The 18,034-nt window shown below is 38.6% G+C and overlaps 1 protein-coding gene across 6 annotated transcripts in view; it reads left to right on the top strand.

Annotated features, from left to right (window-relative positions):
* The window catches only part of Ano4 (anoctamin 4), a 408,979-nt gene that overhangs the window by 303,560 nt on the left and 87,385 nt on the right, over positions 1–18,034 (top strand). For all 6 annotated transcript variants that reach the window (XM_029482967.2, XM_029482966.2, XM_029482964.2 and 3 more), the window contains 2 exons: positions 10,623–10,729; positions 16,499–16,554. In XM_029482967.2, coding sequence (XP_029338827.1) covers positions 10,623–10,729; positions 16,499–16,554 — 163 coding nt within the window. The remainder of the gene's footprint in view (positions 1–10,622; positions 10,730–16,498; positions 16,555–18,034) is intronic.

The following is an 18,034-nucleotide window of genomic DNA, read 5'->3' as shown; positions in this document are numbered from 1 at the left end:
CTATGTCTTTTTATTGGGGAATTGAGTCCATTGATATTAAGAGATATTAAGGAAAAGTAATTGTTGCTTCCTTTTATTTTTGTTGTTAGAGTTGGCATTCTGTTCCTGTGGCTGTCTTCTTTTTGTTTTGTTGAGGGATTACTTTCTTGCTTTTTTTAGGGCATGATTTTCGTCCTTGTATTGGTTTTTTTCTGTTATTATCCTTTGAAGGGCTGGATTCGTGGAAAGATAATGTGTGAATTTGGTTTTGTCGTGGAATACTTTGGTTTCTCCATCTATGGTAATTGAGAGTTTGGCCGGGTATAGTAGCCTAGGCTGGCATTTGTGTTCTCTTAGTGTCTGTAGAACATCTGTCCAGGCTCTTCTGGCTTTCATAGTCTCTGGTGAAAAGTCTGGTGTAATTCTGATAGGCCTGCCTTTATATGTTACTTGACCTTTCTCTCTTACTGCTTTTAATATTCTATCTTTATTTAGCATATCTGTTGTTCTGATTATTATGTGTCAGGAAGAATTTCTTTTCTGGTCCAGTTTATTTGGAGTTCTGTAGGCTTCTTGTATGTTCATGGGCATCTCTTTCTTTAGGTTTGGGAAGTTTTCTTCTAAAATTTTGTTGAAGATATTAGCTGGCCCTTTAATTTGAAAATCTTCATTCTCATCAACTCCTATTATCCATAGGTTTGGTCTTCTCATTGTGTCCTGTATTTCCTGGATGTTTTGAGTTAGGATTCTTTTGCATTTTGTATTTTCTTTGATTGTTGTGCCGATGTTTTCTATGGAATCTTCTGCACCTGAGATTCTCTCTTCCATCTCTTGTATTCTGTTGCTGATGCTTGCATCTATGGTTCCAGATTTCTTTCCTAGAGTTTCTATCTCCAGCATTGCCTCACTTTGGGTTTTCTTTATTGTGTCTACTTCCCTTTTTAGGTCTAGTATAGTTTTGTTCATTTCCATCACCTGTTTGGTTGTGTTTTCCTGTTTTTCTTTAAGGACTTGTAACTCTTTAGCAGTGTTCTCCTGTATTTCTTTAAGTGAGTTATTAAAGTTCTTCTTGATGTCCTCTACCATCATCATGAGATATGTTTTTAAATCTCGGTATAGCTTTTGGTTGTGTTGGGGTGCCCAGGACTAGGTGGGGTGGGAGTGCTGCGTTATGATGATGGTGAGTGGTCTTGATTTCTGTTAGTAGGATTCTTGCGTTTGCCTTTCGCCATCTGGAAATCTCTGGGGCTGTGCAGAATACACTCGGCGGGGTCCTGGAACCAAGATGTCTGCTGCTGATGCTCAGGCAAAGCGCTCCCTCTCCGCTCGGACCCCTTTCCTCTGGCAGGGAAGGTGGTTGGATGTCTGGGGCCTGTGTAGAATGCACTCAGCAGGGTCCCGGGACCAGGATGTCTGCTGCTGATGCTCAGGCAAAGCGTTTCCGGCTGGTCGGATCCCTAACCTCTGGCCCGGAAAGTGGCCAGCTGTCTGGGGACAGAAAAGGGGGCTGCCTTAGAAGCTCTGTGGCTCCCCCCGTCCCAGAAGCTATTAGCTTCTGTATTCCGTACTCTCACCTGTGCAGAATACACTCCGTATGTCTGGGGCCTGTGCAGAATCTGCTTTAGTTTTTATAACAGTTGATTTCTTCTTTTTAACTATGATCTGATACAAGGCAAAAACTACTTCAATTTTGAGTGTGTCTCTTGAGAAAAAGGGTTAAAATATTTTTTAGATTTATTCATTACTTTATTTGTATAAGTGTTTTGCCCACATATACGTATATGCACCACATGAGTGCCAGGTGCCTGTGGAGGTCAGGAAAGGACATTTGCTGACCTAGAATTTGAGTTACTGATGGTTGTTAGCCACCATATAGATGCTGGGAACAGAACCTGGGTCATCTACAAGAGGACCAAGTGCTCTTAACCAGTGATCTATCTCTCCAATCCTCTGGTGTGTTTCTTTAAACTTGCTTTAAGGCCTAAAAATAACATCTTGATGAAAATTCAATGTGTTGGTGGAGAAAAACTGTATATCCTTCAGCTATTGAGTATGATGCACTGTTGGTGTTTACTGAGTCCATTTGATTCTTTGTATTTTGTTTTGATGCTCTCTCTACTGGTAAGAGTGGGGTATTGAAGTTTCCCGTTATTGCTGTGTTGGACCAATCATTCCCTTTATATCCCATGGTGTTTGCTTCATAAAAGTAAATTCTACAATATTCAGATCATATGTGTTTATGATTGTTATATTTTCTTGAGAAACTGTTCCCTTCAGCAATATATAAAATCATATTTGTCTCATCTGACTAATTTTGACTTTAAAAGTCTGTTTTATTGGATATGAATATAGCTACTCCTGTCTGTTTTCAGAATTAGTTTGCTGGAATAGCCTTTGAGCCTTTGAGCCTTCTGTCTGTGTATGTTTTGCTGGGGAGATAAATTTCTTGCAAGCAGGAATTTGTTGGATACTAATGTGACCCAGCCAGACTGAATGATTACTAGAAGAACCGGGACTATTTACAGCCAGGGTTGCTATTGTAAGTTATATACATATGCCTATTGTTTTGTTGTATTTCCTCCCCCTGTGTACCTTTTAATGATCTATGTTCATTGCTTTCTCCTTTATTTAACACAGAAACTTCATGGTTTTCTGAGTCAATACTGTCCGGCTCTTTCCTATTTTCCCTTGGCTGATCTATACTTATGAGATATGTTCATTTTTCCTTCTGGCTGTATTGAGGATTGAACCCATGGCCTCCTGCATGTGTGACAAGTACTCTACAAATGAGCTAACGTCCCATCCCTTCTGCTGATACTTCATCATGCCCCCTACTTCCCATGCCTTAAAGGTTATGTTTCTCTTGCTTCCTCTTCTAGGTATAAAGTTTCTAAGGTATCATCCACTGTTCTGTCAGCATCTGCTTTTCTGACAGGCGGGTCTTTGCTTCTCCATTGATTCTGGAGGACATTGGTATAATCAGTAATCTAAGTTGGCACAGTTCTCACACACACACACACACACACACACAGGGTTTGAAATAATCATCCCACTCACTACTGGCTTTTAGTTTTTCTGCTGAGAAATCTGATGTTATTCTGATAGGTTTGATTTCATAAGTGAATGTTGCTTTTTTTCCCCCCCTCAGCTTTTGGTATTTTTCCTTAGTTTGGTACTTTTGCCACTTGTCACAGAGAGATTCTTTTCCAAAACATCTATCTGAGGCTCTAAGTAGCTTCCTATACCAGATCACGATGTCTTCCCCAGGATCCAAGAAATTTCTGCTTTTTTTTTTCTTTTTGAATAGACTTTTTTTTTTAATGCTTATAACCTGTAACTTGGGTTCCTCATTTATTCTTAGCTTTATAGGTTTGATCTTTAGTAGTGTCACAGAAATTGAGTATACTCTGTCTATCTATTAATTTTCCCCTCATTTTTGTCTCTGAGTGATAAGTCTTCAACCTTGTCTTCAAGTTCTAGTATTACTCTGTTTTTTTTTTTTTCTAGTTTGCTGATGAGGCTTTCCACTGACCACTGACTCAGCTTCTCACTTCTAGAATTGTTTCTTCTCTGTTTCAATTGCTTGCATTCACCTGGGTATTTGGAGTGTCCTCGAGCTCCTACTTAGCCACACGCGCATATGCTGCTATTATAGTTTTGTGAGTTTGGAAGAAGTCTCAAGTTGAAGTCAAGTGCTTCATTTCCCATCTTTAGCCCGAAAGCCTCAAGAGCAGATTTTTAATCCATATTTAACTCTCAGTAAAGATTCTATCGTGAAGCACAATTAGGAGTGACTATTTGAAATTTTTAAAGCCCTACTATTCTAGTAGCTTATTGCATTAATCCTTAAAAGAGGCTTGAAAATCTTTACCTGTCTGAACTTTGACTATTATATATTTGATATGATAATCCCCTCATTCTTTTTCTCTTAACAAGCACTCTTAAGATTAAAAAAAAAAAAATTCGTTGCCTAAAGCCCAGAAAACTCTCGAAATAGGCCTTGTCACATAAAAAAAATTAATTGCTTGCTTTGTTCCTAGTTAGCTTTTCATTAATTTGAGGGCATAATTTAAGTGACAGTTAGCTGTATCACCTTTGCTTCTCTTTGCTAAAATAGAAATCTCTATTTAAAATTCTAATTAAGGAAGTTTCCTGAAATATTTATTTTGAAGAGATTAACCTTTACTTTTTTGTATTATGAAGCAATATAACTGTAACCATCAAAGAAGGCCCATTGGCTAGCTATTGTTCTGAAACCAACTACTACCAAATTCACTGGCTTTAAACAGCAGTCACCCTATTTGCAATTATGTTGGCCTCAACTGGGCGAGTCTTCTGCTGGATTCATATGAAGCCCAGCACATGGCTGTAACTCTTCATTTGCTCACCTGACATTTGGTGCCAGCTCTTTCCTTTCCTCCGATTGCCTCGTCTTCAGAGAGGCCAGGTCCTGCCTCTTCATCTAGTCAGACTTGGGGCAACAACCCAAGCTGCTAAGAATGTAAATGAAGACCCATGTCTGAGATCACTTTTCTCATAACCTCTTTAAAACAAATCACAAGTGCTGTTCCAACTTACAAAGTGAAGATAATAGATGTTGCTCGTGGATGCAAAGAACAAGAAATTCATGTCCCAAAGTAGTATGGAGGACTAGCAATAAGTGAAAATTTTGGTCATTTTTTATTACCTACCATAGTGTTCTCTAGCTATAATTTACTCTTATTTTCTACACATGGATGGTAGATAGATAGATAGATAGATAGATAGGTAGATAGATAGATGATAGATGGTCAGATGGACAGACAGACAGACAGATGGATGGACAAACAGATAGTTAGATAGGTAGGAGAAACCATTCGCATCCCAAGATTCCTATATGCCCTATCCAACATTACATTAAGCTCAACAAAGCATAGGATATGCTATTCCATCTCAGATTAGATACAGATGAAAATCCTTGGACCCAGCTCCATTGTGGCCAAAAATCTGTAAATAAAAAGGATAAGTAAATATTCTATCCCAGCATTTCCAATATATAGTGATGGGACAAGGGAAAAAATAACTACAATAGACACGATTTTCAATATGCAAAGCCAAAAAAAAAAAAAAAAAAAGGTACCAGAGCAGTCACCTGTAGATTCATCCTGAAATTTAGCTGGCACATAGTCCAGGCTACTCCATTTCAGAAGCAAGAGGGTTGTTCTGATATGCCATGTGGGTCTTTTTCCTACTTTGACATGTCGTCAATTTTCAAATATATAAAGGTCAATTATATAGCTATAATTATCAAATAATTGTAGAATACCATTTCCATATATTAAAATACTTCCTGAGAAAGTTACTACTTCTTAAAATTTTAAATCATTGATATTTCACATCATTGAGAGTACTTCTTTGCTCTAGTGGTCTAAATAGAGCAGTTGAATAAAGGAATCTGAAGAATTTAGTGGACTGGATGTTGTTGGACATGGAAGGAAGAGAGAGTAGGGGATACATTCAAATTTGTGACTTGTGAAATTAAGTTCATGGCAGTGTCCTTCTCTTTTTAAAGGGAATAGAAGAAGAGACATTTTTTCTTTTATAAATCTAGAGATCAAAAGTTTTGTTTTGGATGATAGCTAACCCTTTCATTGAGCATTAAGGCATTAAAACCCTTATTTTTCTAACAAGCAATTATGTTCCAAAAAAAACTCAGAGGGTTTTATTGAAGACACAGATTTTGTGGAACAATAAAACTTGAGCCCAAGTCTTCTGTCAGTCTCCATATGGCCCTATAGGGCATTCCTCACCCCTCAGTATTCCTGTGCTTCAGTTGACAAGAGACAGAAGACTTGGGAGGGTACCATATTGCATAGCAAGGATATGACCCGCCCAGCAGGTCCAGTTATCCGAGGGTCTCAAGGGGACCTCCTCCTAAGAACCAAATAGGGGGAGGGAGAGACGAGAACCCTGTGCAATGAATGACACACGAAAGCAATCTGAATAGCATCAAGGTCTCACTGTATTGAGAAAGGCTTAAGGCTTAAATGCACAAGCAAAAGGGGAAGTACTTTTCAGCAGGAGGGGTGGGGCAGTAGAAATGCACACGTAAAAGGGGAAGTACAAATACTTCTCAGCAGGAGGTGTGGGGCAGTGGAAATTTTTCTTTTGGCAGCTACATACACACACACACACTTATATAATATACATCCTTCCATGGTCATTCTCCACATGGATCAGCAAATGTTTGCTAATACAATCTGTGTGCACATGTCCTCCCCTAACACAACTCTTTGCCCATTTGAACCTTGTTTTCCTCTTACACTGTCCTGGTACCACAATGCCTGGCTCATTTCGGATGTGTGTAGCATTTACTGTGAGTTCCATTGGTCCATCCAGTTGTATTCTCTACTGTGGAAATGTATTATTACATGTTTCTCTATCTCCATCTTGATGAATTAGGTAGGCAATCTCTAGCCTTTACTATTATAATCCATGTCATAGTGAACATTATTGTGTATCTGTTACTTTCATGTGGACAAGAATATTGGTGGAATACATTGCCAAAAGAGAACTTTAGATTAAATGTAATATGAAGATATTTGCATAATATTACCAACCTGGTCAAATGGTCCCCAGAGATTCTGTATTTCTTTTTTTTTTTTTTTAAAGATTTATTTATTATATGTAAGTACACTGTAGCTGTCTTCAGACACTCCAGAAGAGGGCGCCAGATCTCTTTGCGGATGGTTGTGAGCCACCATGTGGTTGCTGGGATTTGAACTCTGGACCTTCGGAAGAGCAGTCGGGTGCTCTTACCCACTGAGCCATCTCACCAGCCCGATTCTGTATTTCTTTACTACCCTCCCAAGGAATTTGTAAGAGCAGATCCAAGTTTCTAAGCTTGTAGATTCCTCCTCAGATACTTGTAGCTTTAAAAGATGTATTTGCTAAAATTGGTCTGGTCATTGTCCATGTGTCTATGTCCGCGTGTGTCTGTGTCCGTGTCCATGTCTCTCTGTGTGTGTTATGTATGTGAGAAGTGATATTTCTATGGCTAAGAAAAGCATGAAAACTACAGTGTAGTGAACTATCATTGTCCCTTCTTCAACTCCTCCTATTTAAGAGAGAAAGTCCATAAAACAGAGTCCAATGTCTTCAAGATGTGCTTAAACACCCAGTGTTGAAGGAATGACTCAATAGCTATCTGGAAGAAACAGAAAGGGTAGAAAGAGCTCCAAGACTGGAGAAGAGACCAAGGTGTAAGAAGATACGATAGTCAGTATTCTCCAGAAGGTTAGCTCCTTTAGTGCTACGTTAGAGATTAGTGTGTTTCTCTCCCTATGCTAGTGTGAGGGATATAGAAGTTCATGGGCAGTCCCTGCCCCCAAGAGACTCACATGAAGAAGCAAGGGTTCATAGAAGTCTTGCTACAGAGTAGTAGGCCAAAAACTGTGAAGATGGCTAATTCTGAGACCTTCCCAGACAGTCATTTGTTTATCATCTTGTCTAATTCTTACAAAATCCTCTGAGATTAGCAGCAGCAATTTTTTTCATTTCCCAAATGAGGAAACATTGACTTCCAACTATGACCCCAGTACCGCATAATATGTGGCAAAGGTTGAGAATGGACTGGGGTCTATTTAAGTTCAGCATCTTCAGGGAAAAACCGGAGATGCTGAGCATGCCCAAGGCTCAACTCCTGTATCCCTCCTCATCCCATCTGTGGCTTCTTTTTTCTTCTTTCTCTTCATAATGCCATGCTAGTGTTTATAGTAATAATGGGGAGGGGCATCAATCAAGAGTATTCGAGGGAGGTGGGGCCTAAGCTGATTTACAAGAAGAATAGAAACAAGAACATTCCAGGTCAAGTTCTGCCTGGACTGGCATCAGGGAGAGCCAACATTTAGGACTTAGGAAGTATCTGAAATATAAAGAAGCAGACAAGTGCGATAGTAAGGAGGTCAGCCCCTGCAGCCAGGGAGACCTGAGTTCTAATCCTGACTCTGCATCTCATTAGCTGAATGATTTGAGGTACATGCCTTAACCCCTCTGATGCTTTGCCTGTACAATTGAGCAAGTATGTTCTTTACATCACGGGTTGTTGAAAGGATTGAATATATTTGTGTATTGGGTGGTTAGAATGGTCCTTGGCTTATGCCCACTGTGTTTGCTTGCACTATAGACTGTCCAGATTCTAGGTACAACCTAAATATAAAGAAGAGGGAAAACAAAAGTAACTTATCTGTGAGGCTTATTATAGAGAACTACTGCATATTCTCTGAAGATATAAAAGGTGCCATAAATAAAGAAAGAAGCAGAAAACTATTTAATGGGGGAGACATGGGCTTTTAGCTCTGAATTATCCCATCAAGTGTGGTTGAGCTCGTGGGCTTTATAACTTAAGTCTAAATGGGATTTTTATTTGTTGTCTAATTGTTTATGACATCTTTATTTGACATTAAAATGTAATGACCTACCTCAAGTAAGATGAACAAGCAAAGAAGGACAAATTTAAAAAGAAATACATTTGGTGTAATTTTTGACTTTCTCCTTTTACTCTTTGACATCATAAAATATCTAAACGACCCAAGTGGAAATCTGAGAGAGACATTGCATCTGCTGTAGCTGCTCAGGCTTCTCTCCTGTGCCACATCAAATTTCCCTTAGAGCCACATCTGTGAGGGATGTCAAAGGAAGGAAAGTGGGAAAGATATTTCTCTAAGGAGTCAGCCAATATGATTTTCATATCCCCACATCCTTGGGTTTTCCTCTCTTTTATGTGTTCTTCCCAAAATCCCCTTCCTAACCTTGGTCCCAAAATGAAACCCAAGTAGGGCATACTTCTCCTGGGCCAGTTTTGTCTCTTCCCCTCCTTTGGTCTTCTATAAGAACATGTGATGGTAGTTCCCACTGATGCAAACCCTCCATGCCCTCCTGGACCTGCAACCTAGCCACCCATGAGATACTAGAGACTCAGAGTTAGGTGTCAACTGCTTCTCCCATGTCAGCTTGCATTCCTAAGCAGGAGAATGTTCATGCAAAAGAAGGGAGAGTCTGCCTGTCCCTGATATAGGAGGAGGTTCATCTGCCTTCCTCATCAGACTTAATCTCAAAGACAAAGATGTTTTCCTTATCAATGTATGACCAATGCCTTATTGATTATCCTCCATAAACATCTGATAAAAACATGCAAACAAGTGGTAGTACTTGATGGTCAAGGGTTGTGAGAGAAACAGTTCAGAGGCAGGGGGATTGTTCTTTGAAGTATCTGGGGTACAATGAAAACTTGCTGAAACAAGTATCTTCAAGCTTAGTTAGGAGGAGATAGCTACCAACACTTATAAACATTCACGTGACATCCCAGTTATAGGAAGAATCCACTCAACTTTACTGGGTGGATAGACCATATGCTTGGGGAAGTGAAACCATGTAAAATATTGATGGTAGACTACCGTTCATCACGTTTATTTTTAGAAAGGGAAGACATGGCCAATTCATGATGAATGATATGCCTTAGACACTCTACCTGTTACCTGAAACACACATCCTTTGAGTGGCATGGCTAATAGAAATGCAAAGCCAGGGCTGGTGAGATAGCTCAGTGGGTAAGAGCACCCGACTGCTCTTCCGAAGGTCCAAAGTTCAAATCCCAGCAACCACATGGTGGCTCACAACCATCTGTAATGAGATCTGACTCCCTCTTCTGGAGTGTCTGAAGACAGCTACAGTGTACTTATATATAATAAAAATAAATAAAAATCTTTAAAAAAAAAAAAAAGAAATGCAAAGCCAACATTACTGTTGAGAGGAAGGGAGTGGGAGAAAGGGAGAGAGGGAAATTAGAGAGCTAGCTAGCTGAACTGGCAGGACAATTAAATGAGAGAAAATACCTTAAATGTATGCTTTGGAAAGTCTTTACCAAGACAGACTATGGAAGGGAAGGCTGGGCTCAGAGCTGAGCCCCAGATACCTTAGCCCTGCCCCAAACTGGGTCTTGTTAATCACCTCTGCCTTACTCAAGCCAACTCTGAGTCTTAAACCCCACTGAGCAGTATGTGGGAGAGAGAATAGCCAAAGACACAGAAGGTAAAAACAGAATTCATCTTTAGTCAGATTTATGTCATGGTCAAAATAGGAAGAAAAGAAAAGAAAAGAAAAGAAAAGAAAAGAAAAGAAAAGAAAAGAAAAGAAAAGAAAAGAAAAGAAAAGGAAAGGAAAGGAAAGGAAAGGAAAGGAAAGGAAAGGAAAGGAAAGGAAAGGAAAGGAAAGGAAAGGAAAGGAAAGGAAAGAAAAGAAAAGAAAAGAAAAGAAAAGAAAAGAAAAGAAAAGAAAAGGAAAGGAAAGGAAAGGAAAGAAAAGAAAAGGAAAGAAAAAAAGAAAACAAGATACAATACCTAGACTTGCTGTTAGTATGTTTCTTAATTCCACATAGCCCCAACTCCTTCCCACTGTAATGGTATTGGTACCCAGAATTCCAAGAACCAGAACTACTCAGAGTTGTGAGCTCCCTGGTGTATTCTCTAGGCTCTTTCATGCTGTTGCTGACATACCGTCTAGAACTCCCAGAGAATCCCTCCATATCAGCAGCATCAAATTAGAACAAGCAGAGTCCCTTAGTTCCCATTTATCTTAACTTGTACTTTCAATGTGTGTGTGTGCAGCTTCATCATACACAACAAAGACACTTTCTTCAACAATGCCACAAGAAGCAGAATCGTGCATCATATTTTACAAAGAATAAAGTACGAGGAAGGAAAGAATAAAATCGGTGAGTAATTGTTACCGTTACAAACGTCTGGTGTTTTGGGAATTCCAGAGACCTTTTCCCTGAGCCTCTTTACACCCTCTACCTACCCCCTTGATGAAGAATTCACACGTGCACTTAGCACACTTAATTACCTTCTTTTGAACAGCATTTTATCTCATTTATTTATGATTACTGAGACATTCAATCCAGCAGGTATTTGTGGAGCACCCACGTCAAGAGATTAAAGAAATAATTGCAGGTCTTTATTAGAGCGCCTATATAAAAAGCTAAAAGAATGCATATGTTCAGTAATTAACATGAAAAAAATGATTAAAAGGTGTCAGTTCAAAGGTAGACTGCAGAGGTAATTGACATTGAGTAGTCAGAGAAAGCTTTCCAGAGAAAATGAAATCCAAACTGAGCAGAGAGTGGCAGGAGACAATGTGGAATGATGGAATGGTAGACAGGGTGTGGGGAGAAGCCACAAGTGCAGAGATGGCTTTGTGTCACGCAAGCCACATTCTCTCCTACTAAACGTCCTCCAAACTTTGTATTTTAGGCCTTTTGTGAGAATAGTTCTGTGTTATATTACCATGCTTTATTAAATAGGTTATTATATATCAGGAAGAGTTGGGTGGCTTTGCCCTTATTTCTGTCCCACTCAAAACGTGGCTTGAATAATGATCTATATCAGTCAAGGGACAACAAAAAGGCAAAAGTATCCATCATGGGAATGAGCAGATCTTAAGATAAATAGCTAACTATGGCAAGGGTTAGAGCTGTGGAGGACTGGCTGGTCAGGGATAGGAACACAGAAGAGAGGCTAGCAGATCCTCCGTGATCCCAGTCCTCCATGATCCCAGTCCTCCATGATTCTAATCCTCCATCTTATCAGCTAAGGTCTGGAACTGGTATAAGAACTACGATTGAAGCAAAGGTGTTTGCTGGAGACTTGTAGAAGATCTGCTCTCTGGAATATTCAGGACAACTATCTAGATGGTTCCAGGAAAGTTGGTCACAGGGAGAGGTTTCACCGGCAGCATTATCCCAGGGAGCCATGTATAATGATACCGAGAAACATGCCCTTGCTCATCACACACTGGAGGTGCTGGTACTGCAGAATTGAATGCCTAAGAAATTTGCTGAGGGGAGTGCTGGATCTAGGAAGCTAAACCCCTTCCCCCATCATTGTCCACTCAGTGACTTCAGCTAGCAAAGCTTACTATGGTATGATCCAACATCCAGAAATACCTCTAAGGCCCAGTTCTACCACTGAGAAGCAGAGACTAAAGATACAGCTAGAGCTGATGTGCAAGGCATCCATTACTGACTTGTAATTAAAAAGTAGAAGAGCAACCTTCTCATCACACATCCTATGGGCAAGTCTTGATGGCTGTATAAATCATTTTAGCCATTGGATCTGCAACCTCAGACATCTTAGTAGCTCTGCCAAATCCAGAGAGACAACACTTAACAGTTTGTAAATGCAAAACAACCACCCCTTGCAGTGTGGGAGAAATGTTGTCCAACAACACTGTGAGAGGAACAGATTTGAGAGTTTCGTGGACTCGAGCTCAGTGTGAGTCACTAGTGTAGTGAAAAAAAGGTGGGAGAAAGCCAACCTACTCTGATGCTAATCTGCAAAGGTAAAATGTAATGGAGAGAAATGGATAAGTACCTGTTCCATATCTGGATACATGCAGAATGGATTATCCAGAGAGCATCAGTGTAGGTGGACCCACGGATACTTAACTTCATGTAGGTCATTCTTAATTCAGATGGGACTATAACTGAACATAGCCCATAGTGTCTGCCACAGTCATCCTCCCTGGAGACCTGTCCTCTCCTCTATGTCTTTGGTGATATTCCGGCTGGAAGGACTCTCTCCTCTGAATTCCTATCACTATTTTTTTTGTTAGTAGTTACTGTTTGTCACAGCACATCATTATATTGTCCTGAGAGACTTCCAAAGACATTGTGCAAATCTGCCACCTGACGAGAACCACTGTTGACATTGATCTCCTGAATATTTAATTATTGTCTAAATTATTTTTTGCATTAATTCCTTAAAAATGATTTGTTAAGACAAACTTCAGTGTACTAATACACAGCTTTCTATCATATTTTTTCAGTTCATGTGGTTTCATAAACATACTAACCAGAAAGTAAATCACTGTGAAACTGTGGAAAGAGCTAGTAAGGACTATTTCAAAACCTTCAAGTAACTCAAAATATAGTATCTTTATTATTATTATTATTAGCATATCCCACAACTCATAACATAGCAGTGGGTTGAATGGCTACTACTGAAGATCACTAGTTCAGATGACATGTCATTTTGAAGTGACCTTACTCATCTTTGAATCATCATTGTCTAGCCCAGTGTCTATTGTCTAGAAGAATAAATCAATACATTTATGTTGAACCAACTGAAGTTCTGTTAAACATAATGGGTGTAACTCTTTCACCATTCTTACATAATCAAAAACTTCACAGCAGGAACATGGGACAGTTATGATGCCAAATGTTTTCATCTCACATTTTAAGCTGTTTTAGAACTAATCCAGATAAAACACAAGAAAGCGGAGACTGGCTTTCAATATTCCCAAGGAGCACTGAATGCAGTATTGTTACTTGTCAGAGAGTCTTGGTAGATGACTCTCTCAGTTGATGAAGGAGGAGGATTCTATTCAAGGACTCTAGCTTTGAAAACTGGTAAGGAGCCAAAGACGTTATTCACTGGTAGAGCACAGGCATTAGGTTTAATTCCTAACACTACAAATAATAATTGAATAAACAAATTTTTAGAAAAGCAGTAAAGAAAAAAATGGGAGCATGTTGACTTAAAAATATAAACCAAAGAATAAATTGTTAACTAGTAAATTTTGAGACCATATAATTTGCTGGAAAATATAAAGTAAAACTACAAATGATCCATTTATCTAATATTTCATTTTCATCTATCATTTCATAAATAAAAGAAAACACATTAAAAGAAAACTGAACTTCTTGATAGAATTAATGTTCAGCCCATGTTGTTTTCTGCTGAAAACTCTTTCTGAAAATGTCACCTTGCATGAGCCAACATTGATCAGAAATAACAAAGAATATTGATTTCTAGACATGATTCATAAAGGTATTTTAGTGGAGTATAAACTGTCACTATATATGGGTTTCAGCCTCTCTCTGAATGTCTTCTAACTGTGAAAATCAAACCTAGTAAAACCTACTTTGAAAACAGAGCAATTAATAACTCAACAGAGGATTTTCTTATGTACATGTACATACACAATCAGTCTTGAAATTGATTTATAGTCTCAAGTTTTACGTTTACAAGGAGAGTTAAGGTGACAGACTATAAATATTAGTAGGATTTAGACAAAACTTTCCTCAACATCTAATAGGTCTTCAGGAATCCTGAATTTTCTAATTTTCAACAAGAGACTCCAGGAAATCCAAGCTTACTACATATTCTATAATTTACTCATTCATTGTAAATGTATTGGTTGAAGAGTTCATGTGTGTTAGATAAAATGCAAATTTCCACTAATATTTTCATTTCACATGTGCTCCTGAGACATTTGACATTACTGTCAGACATCTTAAGCCATTGGCATGTTACTGTGATTAAAAGCAGCAAACATCGGAGGGTTGAGGTGAAGGACTACACATGCAGTTTCCTGTTAAGCTAGGCCCCTGGATTTTAATCTAGATCTAGTGTATAGAGAGCATTCTTCACAAGAGAAATAAAAGCCTGTTGAGAGATATAAAACATCTTCATCCTTTTAGAGGTCTTTAAAAATTATTTGATTAATTCTTTGAGAGTTTCATACAAATTTGGATCATATTCATCATACTACCCAACTTATCCCCTCAACGCCTCCCAGATCCATCTCTACCTCCCTAATAAAGTGAATAAAACAACAGGAATAAAGTAAATAAAACAACAGGAATAAAGTGAATCCATGTACATATACAAAATTTTATCTGTAAATGCCACTAGGACCTTTGATTATAACAAATCAAGACTAGAAACAACCAAAATGTCCATTATCCAGAGATTGCATAAATTATTATACATTCATGTGATGAACTCAGTAATAAAAAGAAATGAATCACTGGATTCACTCATAAGAGCATTTGCTGCTCTTACAGAAGACCAGAGTTCCCTTCTCAGCACCTTGTTGGATGGAAACCAAACATCTGATTCCACCTCCAGGAGACCTGGTGCCCTCTTCTGGTCTACTTGAGCACCTGTGCTTATGTGCACATACACTACACAGACACGAACACACACACACACACACACACACACACACACACACACACACAAATAATGAGATAATCTTAAGAAACTGAAAAGGAGAGGAAGGAGTTACTGATGCTTATGGTATGAGAAAGTCTCATTCCAAATAAAAGAAGTCAGACGAAATAAGTTAATATTGAATGTCAACACTGATGTGAGACTTTAGAAAATAAATAAAAATTGAGAGTAACAGAAAACAGGTCAGCATTTGTCTTGGTGATAGCACAGGAAAAGGCAGATTACAAAGTAGCATAAGAAAGGTTTTGAAGACAAGGATATATTTAATGTCTTTGTCATGTTGATGACTCCCTGATGACACAGATATATCAGAACTTAATAACTGTGCATCTTAAGTATGTGTTCATTATTATATGTCAGTCATGCTTTAATTTCCTTACCTCAAACATTTTTAAAAATCCACATATCTACCTACCCTTCCATTTTAAAACTAGAGGATCTTAGAAAATGGGAGGACATGATTGCAAACCATGTTTCTGGTGAGAGATTGATATCTGAAATATTTAAGAAACTTATTCAACAGTTTTTTTTTTAAAAAAAGAAACCCACATAACTTGATTTTAAAATGAGCCAAGGATGTTAAGAGATACTTTATCCTAGAAAACATACAACTGGACAACAGGGATATGAAAAGCTGTTCAACATGATTAGTACTTAGAAAAATCCAAGTCAAAACCCAAAAGAAATACCACGTCATACCTATTATAATGGCTGTTGTCAAAAGGACAGGAATGGCTTCCCATGTGAGAAAGAAGCAAAAGGGAGCCTTAGTGCGAAAGCAAATGGTGCAATCACTATGGGAAACACTATAGAGGCTTCTCAAGGCATTGAAAGTAAACTGCCTTCTTCTCCAGCAACCCTACTCTGGAGTGCACATCCAGATAAATAAGTATGTTGAAAAACAACTTCCAAAAATGAGTCCATATTCATTGAGCATATTCATCACAGTCAAGGTATGGAACAATCTAGGTGTGAATAAATACAGTGTGATACATGTAGAGAATGGAAATGTATTCAGCCTTTAAAAGCCTTGTGACAACATGGATAAACCTGGACGGCTCAGAGCAACCCAGAAACACAAATACTCCATAACCTCACTTACATGTGGAATATCGACTAGCCAGACCTTAGAGATCTGGTATACCCCATGGTGGTGATGTGCATATTAATTAACTTGACTATGGTAGTCATGGCACAATGTGCACTGTATATACATGGATATATCCAATCTAGAGAAATTTAATATTTTGAATTAATAAAAACCTGCTTTCCCAAGTACTTGATCACAACCTCCTGGCATATAATAAAGATTTCTTTCTAAGCTGATGGTATCTAAACTAGTTTTACTCACTACTGAGAAAACCCAGGCTGTGTTTTCCAGGAAGTGTAGCTCTGTCTTTACTTAGTCTTGATCACTGAAGATTCAAGTTCAACGTTCACTGAAATGGGCTTCCTTGTTGCTTCAGGTCTGAACCGCTTGCTTACCAATGGCTCCTATGAAGCTGCCTTTCCCCTGCATGAGGTATTGTGCTTTCTCTTCTTAGCTCCCTTCAATTTCCTGTTACTAAAATTGGCTTCTAGGAATAGTCTTTAATTTGTTGATAAGGCATACACTCAGAATTGATTTAACTTGTTTAGGAAGTAATTAGGGAGAGTCTCCTCACATCCCTCCATCTCTCCCTCGGCATCACATTTATTTCTATTTTTTTATGTAACTGGAAGAACACTTAAATCAAGACTCACCCAGCATGAATTCAGAGAAATGACTTAAAGCTCTAAGTCATGCAATTAAAAAGGCATTGAAAGAAAGTACCAGGGGAAGGACAAGTGTTCCTGAACTGTATAGACTTTGCAATAAATACAGTTACAGCTATTCTTTGAAAGAATGAGAGCAAACTATTTTTTGCAAACTATTAGATAAGCAAATGTAATGAATGGAAATTAATAATGCTGTACTCATTATTATAAGATGGGTAAGTGTTGATAGTGTCTTACTTGCTTAGTACTAAATGGGACGTTAATAAATCATTTGTATTGACTTCTCTAAGTATAACTGTAGTGGCCTTTAACCTGAATTTCCTACTGGATCTTGGATTATTTAACCCAGAATCTGTCCCTAGGTTTACAGGAACACAGTCTTCATGATTACAGAGAAACTGTCATTTCGTAGATAGGGATAAACCCTAACTGTGAACTGATATATAGATATAGACAAACACCATAGCTCCTCCTCTCGCACCTGACAGACCAACATACTTCAGAGGGTGGTCCGACTCTACATGAATGACAAACTTCTCCAAAGCAGATATTGCTTTTGACATGAAAAGTTTCTTTTCTTGATTTTTTAAGGTTAGACAGAATATTAAAACCATATTTTTAAAAGAAAACTCAGTCTGAAGTATTAATTCATGGCTTTCCGGAAGACATAGGAGGAATGGCCAGCCAAACCTTTGACACACTGGTTTTCTGGAGCCACAGGCTCTTGATTCTGGTCACTAATATTCACCCAAAGTGGCTTTCTGTGGTGATTAGCTAGCTAGCATTGCCTACAGAAGGGTTTCAGTGGGTACTCTGGAAACTGGCTAGTCAGGAACAGAAGTGCTTGTGCATGGTCAGAGATGGGCAGGCACAAGAGTGTATGAGGAGATGCAACTGTTCAGATGTACAGTGACTTATGGTCCTCTCCAGGAGGATCATAAGTCCTCTCATGTCTTGGCACTCCTGGCTCTATAGGAAGATAATTCACAGATCACTTTACTGTGCCATCATTCTTTTGACCTTCAGTTTAACTAGGTTGTGTTATTTAACCTCAAAACAACCTTCAGAAACCGAGTATAAAGTGAGGAAGGATTTCTATACTACTGTGAATTAGTTTCCTTCCAAAGATACCTTTTAGTTGTGAAACTGGCATCATCAGGAGGGTCATGAACATCTCTCTGGCCTCACTTGTCCATGAAATGGGAATCATTAGAACCCAAAGGGGGTATTCAGCTTTTTACATT

This window comes from Mus caroli, unplaced genomic scaffold (assembly GCF_978045245.1).
Source record: "Mus caroli unplaced genomic scaffold, Mus_caroli_1 scaffold_9, whole genome shotgun sequence".
Lineage (NCBI taxonomy): Eukaryota > Metazoa > Chordata > Mammalia > Rodentia > Muridae > Mus > Mus caroli.
This window is presented reverse-complemented; position numbering and strand designations above follow the sequence as displayed.